We start from the raw sequence: 7287 nt of genomic DNA, 5'->3' as shown, positions 1-7287 counted from the left end.
TGCTCAGGACAGGGTTGTCAGTAGGATTCCTGTTGCCGAGCATGGGCACCAGGACCTCCACCCTCTTTAACTTTGCAGTGACAGTTTGGCTACTAACAGGGTCCTGCCATTCTCGTGAGGATGTCTTTTTTTTTAAATATTTTTTTTCCTTTATGTGTGGCTGTTTTTCCTACATGTATGTTTGTGCACCATGTGTGTTCTTGGTGCCTCTGGAGGCCAGAAGAGGGTGTCAGATCCCCTGGAACTGGCATTACAGATGACTGTGAGCCACTATGTGGGTGCTGGGAATTGAACCCAGGTCCTTTAGAAGAGCAGCCAGTGCTATTACTGCCTGAGCCTTCTCTCCACCCCACGGATGCCTTTGATCTTTGAGGCCTCATCTGCATACTTCTGGCACTAGACCACTGGGCACTGGACATGGACTGTTGGAGAGCATGAAACTGGACCACGTGACCACCCCTGTCACCTGGCCCTGGATGCCCACAGCACAAACCCTTCTTTGTCTGGGGACAGACTCCAGTGGCTTGTATTTCAGTATCTGTGGCTCCATCACCACCAGGGGACGCCTGTGCATCCTAATGAAACTTTCCCCATTTGCATCCTGCCATGGTTGTGCCATCTTATGTCTGAAGACCTGCATGGATTGGAGCAGACCCTTGGATGGCCGGGCTCCAAGTGCAACCTGAGCTCCCTGGTCCATGCTGCTGCCGTTGGTGGTTTAATCTTAATCGTCAACATGGCTGGATTTAGAAATACCATGGAAACACTGCTGTGTGTATCTATGAGGGTGTTTCCAGAAAGGTCACCAAGGAAACACACCGCTGGGTATACCTATGAGGGTGTTCCAGAAAGGTCACCATGGAAACACACTGCGGGTGTATCTATGAGGGTGTTCCAGAGAGGTCACCATGGAAACACACTGCTGGGTGTATCTATGAGGGTGTTCCAGAAAGGGTTTAAGTCAAGGGATAACTTGCTCTAATTTGAGCTGCACTAGCCTGTGGGCTGGGGTCCCAGACTGAATAAAATAGAGAATGGGATCTTGGAGGAAGAGTTGGGGTCTGAGAGCCAGTAGAAAATTCAGCCCATCACAGTGTTCTGCCAGTAGGTAGCACCACTCTGCCCATTAGGCAGCTCTCTGTTTCCTGACCAGATGCGATGTGACCAGTGTCCTTATGCTTCTGCCGCCATGAGAGACCGTCTCCCCACAAACCCTCTCTCCTTAGGCTGCTGCGTGCCAGCTGTGTAACCACAGCAACAAGAGAAGGAACTAGCACACTCGTGTGTGCACATGCGCAGTGCAAGGAACTAACACTAGTATATGTGTGTACATACACAGTGCAAGGAATTCATACCCACTTGTATATGTGTGCACATGCGCAGTGCAAAGAACTAGTACACACTCATATCTGTGTGCACACATGCAGTGATTTTCATATATATAATAAAGCTTACTCATCAACAGCAATATGATAGAACACCAATAACAGCGTGTTATACAAGTGAAGAGGGGCCAGCAAGATGGCTCAGGAGGTCAAAATGGGTGCTGGGTAAAGAGTCCTGGAGCCCAAGGTGAAAGGAGAGAACAAACTCGTGAAAGTTGTTTTTTGATCATGTGTCGTAGCATGTGTTCAAACACACACATGGGTGCACGCATGTTCTCTACACACACACACACACACACACACACAACATCTTACGTGAGAGTCAGCCACTTTCCCCTTTCTTTCCTAAGCTACAGATCTCAGCTCTCACTTACAGGAAGCCTTATAAATCTTGACCTTCTGTGTCTCCAAGTCTCCTCCTCTCCTCTTGCCCTTTGGGGCCATTCTTAGTTAAAACAAGGGTCACCAGCAGACAGGCACTCACTGCAGTGACCTCAGGGAGTACTTTGGCAGGTGGTGAGAATGCCAGGAGACACTGGGCTAAAGTGACACAGACCTGGGGCAGGATGGAGGGAGGTGAACTCTCACAGAGGCTCAGGAGGGTACGAAACTGAGAACTTGTTATGCTGGGGGTGGTGGTCCACACCGGCAGCCCCAGCACTTAGGAGGGTGAGGCAGGAGGGCCACAGAATCCGAGGCCAGCCTGGGCTACATAGTGAGACATGTCTGCCCTCCCCAAGCCTGGGGTTCAATTCCCAGCACCAAATGAATTAGACACTTTGGTTGTTAGCTGTAATCCCAGTGCCATGGTTGCCGAGCCTTGAGGATCACAGTGAATTCCAGGCCAGCCTGAGCTACAGAGGGAGACCCTGTATCAACCCCTTTTGCAAAGCCTTGGGTTCAGTCCCCAGCACAGAATAAACCAGGTATGATGGTTGCTTGCCTGTTGTCCCAGCACTGGGGAGGTGGAGGCTGACTGATTAGAAGGTCAAGGTCATCCTCAGCTACCTAGTGATTTCTAGGCCAGCCTGGAACACAGGAGCCCCTCTCTCCTCCACCCCAAACAACGCAACAAAATGTGCCCTGCCCCATAATTATTATTTTTTTCCTGTAACTTTCTACTAGATATTTGCAGGATGAAGTTGATTCTAAGTACCGACCTATGGAAGATGCAACCTAAGATGAGGGGCCCGCTGGAATTTGTGGTCCGGTATTCAGTGCGGTTTAACCCGGTATGGCGTTCTGCCGCCAGGCGGCGCTGCTCTGACGCCCCAGACAGCCACCTGCTGGAGCCAGACCTTCCATCAGGAGGCGCAGGTCTCCAGGGCCGCCCTTCCTGGCCCAGGCGCTTCCACCCTGCGGGCCAAGTCTTCAGGAGGCGCCTGGCCCCAAGGCTCTCCTCGGCGACTGATGATGTTGAACTCTGCACTTCTGTGATTGGTGTAGCCGAAGCGAGACAGGCAACTATTGGAGATGCTCTGTGGAAACGCGATATGAGTCTGGAAGGGAGCCGGGAGCCCAGGACTGCGTAGTAGCTCCCATTTACCCAGGGTGTGAAGGTATGGACCACGAGCAGAAGTCAGGAGCCGGGCTCCTGCAGATGCTGCAGCTTCTGTGGCTGCTGCCCCACTCCTGGGCGTTGCCCGCAGGTAAGCCCCTGGCTCCCCTTTGCGTCCGTCCCGAGGGCAGTGAAGACGATAACAGACTCAGGGGAGAGGGGTTGCTGTTCACGGATGGCAAGCCGCCCACGTATTGCACACGCCCCGTCTGTGTGCTAGCCACTTTTCAGACGAAGAAAAGAGACCCGGCTGACTTAAGAGACCTGTGCGAATTCCCAACGTGGGAAAAGGACAGAGCGGGGGTTGGAACAAAGTAAGAGTTATTGCCTTGCCAAGTGTGGTGGCACAGGACAGTAACCCCAGCGCTTAGAAAAGTGAGGGCAGGATGATCTCAGGCCAACCTCCGCTGCATAGCAAGACCTGGTCTCAGCTGTCCGCACAGTGATTAACACTCCTCCAGTCAGGGTCCTAGCCTAGTCTGTCGTCAATTCACGTTCTTGACAGGTCTCTTACGTTTCTTATCAGTTACAGTCGGGGTGGCATGTAAGCGCAACCCAGAAGGTCCCGCCACGGTGTGTTTGTTATTCTGGGTGCTGGTTGAAAGATTCCTTCTGCCTGGGGGATTCCTGTCAGGAGTTTCAAAGCAGATGGTTATTGCCTGCAGCCAGGGGTTGAGGTCCCCCTTCTGTCAGTGCACGGTTGGGAGGGTTTAGTCAGGGAAGAGGCTGTCAGTGAGAGAACCCGAAGTGGCCTGAGAAGGTCCAGAGACTGCCTTACTTTATACTTGTGACAGGGGTAGCCTAGGCCCATGTCATTAGGGTGCAGGGAGGCCACGGCCCTTCCCCACACCTCTCAAGGCAGGAGTCACACCCATGGCTTCCGAATTAGATGAAGGTGTCCACTGTGCTGGGGTCCTGGGCTTGGTGAGGAGGTCAGGTTTGTTCATGGTGCCTTACAGAGTGGCCACCTCTGTTGCTTCCTTCTGCAAACATTTGCTTTCTGTCTGTGTAATTTCCTGAGATAGTCTCACGTGCCACCGGCTGGCTATATGTCACTGAGGCTGCTTCTGGACCCCTGATGCCCCTCCCAAGTCCTGGCAGCACAGATGTGTGCCACTGTGCCCAGCTCTGTTCTTTCCAGGCAGAGACGGTTGCTTTCCTGTGTGTGGGGAGGTTGGGAAAGAGTCCTTCATTTCCTCTCCCTCTGCCTCATGGGGAGAAGGAACCCTTACTGTTTTCTACCTTAAAGAGAAAGTGCCTGAGCTCGCGTGTCATTGCAGCCCCTCCTCCGGTGTTGTGGGATGGCCTGCAAAACCACACGTTCCGGCACACCGTGTTCTGCCAGGATGGGAACCCCAGCATGGGGCTCTCCGAGTCCTATGACGAGGACCAGCTCTTCTCCTACGACTTCTCCCAGAACACCCGAGTGCCCCGGCTGCCCAACTTTGCGGCCTGGGCTCAGGACAAGGGAGATGCCTCTGCCATTTCATTTGATAAAGACTTTTGCCAGACCTTGGTCCAGCAAGTGGGCCCCCAGCTTGAAGGAGTGATCCCAGTGTCCAGAGGTCAGGAACGAGGAGTGGAGTTGGGGGGCGGGAGGTGCTGTGGTCTTACTCCCCCAAACGTCTCCTTTCCTTCATCCCCCATCTTTCACACCTCCTGGTTCTGCTCGGGGCTTTTCTTTGCTGCTTCGCCGCTTCTCCCCATCGGCGACGTTGTACAGCTGGACGCTGTCTGCTGGGGGAAGCAGACGGTCGAAGGCACTGAAAATTCAGCGAACTGATGAAGCTACAGAGGCCAGTTGGCCCCACTGAACGAAAGTCAGCACCCTTGTCCCTGTGCCAGCAAGATGGCTGGGAGAATGGAGAGGGATCCGGGGGTGAACTTCACCAGAAGGCAGTGTCAGACGCCAACCTGGTGACAGACAGACAGGAAGTCAACCTGGATACAGACAGGAAGTCAGGCAGAGGGCTCCACAGGGTCCTAGCTGCAATTGCTGCTGGGAACTCCCTTCCCAGAGCCCCAGATGTCTCCATCTGTCTCGGCTCCACCTCTATCCTTCCCTCTGCGTGTCTCAACTCTCCCAACAGTGGCGCTGTCTGAATGCTTCCCTTCTTTCCCTGGCACCTGTCCCCTGCCACCAGGTTTGCCTGTGCCTGAGGTGTACACACTGAAGCCGCTGGAGTTCGGCAAGCCCAACACACTGGTCTGCTTCATCAGCAACCTCTTTCCGCCGACCTTGACTGTGACCTGGCAACACCACTTGGTCCCCGTGGAGGGGGCCAGCCCCACGTACATCTCAGCCATCGACGGGCTCACCTTCCAGGCTTTCTCTTATTTAAACTTTACACCGGAGCCCTTTGACCTTTACTCCTGTGTCGTGACACACGAGATTGATAGCTACACACCAATTGCCCACTGGGGTGAGGCCCTTTCCCCTGGAAGTCTGGTCCCTTGGGTGGGAAGGCTCGAGCCCATGGGAGGGGCTTCTTTTGCTGGGACATCTTCGGTTTAGTCTCACTGAAGCTTCCCTGCCTCAGTTCTCCCTTGTTGATCCCTAAGTCCCTCTGGGCAGAGTGCCCCCCAGCCGGGCCTCCAGGCTGACCTGACTCCCTCTGCTCTAGTACCCCAGAACCCCCTGCCTTCAGAGCTCCTAGAGAATGTGCTGTGTGGTGTGGCCTTCGGCCTGGGTGTGCTGGGCATCATCATGGGCATTGCCTTCTTCATCTGGTCCTGGAAGCCCTGCTCAGTGGGTAAGTCATTTGGGAAAGCGATGCCAGTGTGGGTGTGCCCGTGTGGGTGTGCCAGTGTCGGTGTGCCCGTGTGGGTGTGTCCGTGTGGGTGTGCCAGCGTGGGCGTGCCCGTGTGGGTGTGCCAGCGTGGGTGTGCCAGCGTGGGTGTGCCCTGTGGGTGTGCCTGTGTGGGTGTGTCGGGATTCCCCTCTGCTTTGGGGGGCATACACAGGCCCTTGGTGTAGGGGCCTGTGTGCAGCATGATGGGGACCCTGTTACACACAGTTATTGGGGACCACAGAGATAGCTTCGAGTAGGGGGTGAGGGGACATGAGGACCTGAGGAAAGATGCTTGGAAGGGCAGAGGTGGATACGAAGGGATGGGGAAATGACCAGAATGGGGATGTATGGCGTGAAAGACACAGATAATAAATACAAAGGAGAAGAAAAGATGTTTGGGGATGGCCTGAGATCGAGGACTCAGCTGAGTGTCTGTGAGGTGACGGGGTTCAGGGGAAGAGGGTCCTGGTGACGTTCCTGCACCCTGCTCTCCCCGCAGACTGATTCTTCCTGACCAGAGCTTGGAACAGCACAGGCCTTGCCGGCAGGGATGCCCAGGGTTCTCGTGCCTAAGCAGGGTCTCTCATGGGAGCAGAAGTCCCTGGGATTCTTCAGTGCCAGTGTGCAGGTGTCTCGGCTGAGGGTTCTGTTGACCCTGGACTTGCATCCAGAAGCGACGGAGCCCGGAGCCCAGGGCACCACCCACCACCATCTCATACCTTCCCACTTTGAAGAAATAAACCTTATTTCTTATCGTTAGCTTGACCTCTCCCTCCCGTACTAGGAAAGCATTCTACTGCCAAGCCGCACTCCAGCCCACTGAACTCGGTTAACTTGTGCGATTTGCTTCTGGACCCCCTGACTTGGGTGGCTTGTCATTCAGGTTCAGCCCTGGACACAGCACATCAGGGAGGGAAGTGGGAAAGTCCCTCTCCCAGCTGTCCCGGCTTCTGTCCCCCGATCTCAGCATAGCTGATGATGGCTTTATCCCACCAACTTATGTAAACACATAAGACAGGGAGGTAGAGAGAATCTTCATTAACCAATAAAGAGGTTGAGGAGTTGCGTGTGCCTTTGGTTCTCTCTGTGCTATGTCTCCAGTGAAGCTGTTTGACTTTCAGCCCCCTGGGAAATCAGCTCAGGGCTAGCAGGGCCTGCCTCTAGCTGCTCTCTGATTGGTCTGATCACTTCAGTACAGCCGTCCTCTTTGATCCTGAGGTGAAGCAGAGCAGCTGGCAAGGGCAAGGACAGAGACGCACATGTCTTCCAAGTATGTGTTCAGTACCCTCAGGAATTCTCTCAGGGCAGCTGTGGGGCACTGTCCCAGGCGGATGGTGGGGGCTGGCGGCACACGACCACGGCTGTGTGGGGGTGGCTCTGGTGGCAGCTGAGCCTAACTCATGAAGTTAGCTTGGTTCTGGCAAGGCCATCTCTGATTTTCATACTGTATCAGAGTCTAAGGGAAACCATCCAGTTCGTCCCAGGCCTTGGCTCTTCGCCGAGACCATGTCGTTTCTAAGAGCCTGTACTGACTGACAAAGACTGTGGGAAC

The 7287-nt window shown here is 54.4% G+C and overlaps 1 protein-coding gene across 1 annotated transcript; it reads left to right on the top strand.

The window, feature by feature from the left end:
- Window positions 1–2891: 2891 nt before the first annotated feature.
- LOC126499777 (class II histocompatibility antigen, M alpha chain) lies at window positions 2892–6494 on the top strand. Its single transcript, XM_050139122.1, has 5 exons — window positions 2892–3034; window positions 4224–4508; window positions 5088–5366; window positions 5568–5696; window positions 6235–6494. The coding sequence occupies exons 1-5, from the start codon at window positions 2947–2949 to the stop codon at window positions 6237–6239; spliced, it is 786 nt and encodes a 261-aa protein (XP_049995079.1). The 5' UTR covers window positions 2892–2946; the 3' UTR covers window positions 6240–6494.
- Window positions 6495–7287: the final 793 nt, after the last annotated feature.

This window comes from Alexandromys fortis, unplaced genomic scaffold, assembly GCF_014885135.2.
Source record: "Alexandromys fortis isolate MF-2015 unplaced genomic scaffold, M_Fortis_MF-2015_v1.1 scaffold_9, whole genome shotgun sequence".
NCBI lineage: Eukaryota > Metazoa > Chordata > Mammalia > Rodentia > Cricetidae > Alexandromys > Alexandromys fortis.
Note: the sequence above shows the minus strand (reverse complement) of the source record. Positions and strands in the feature narration are given on the sequence as shown.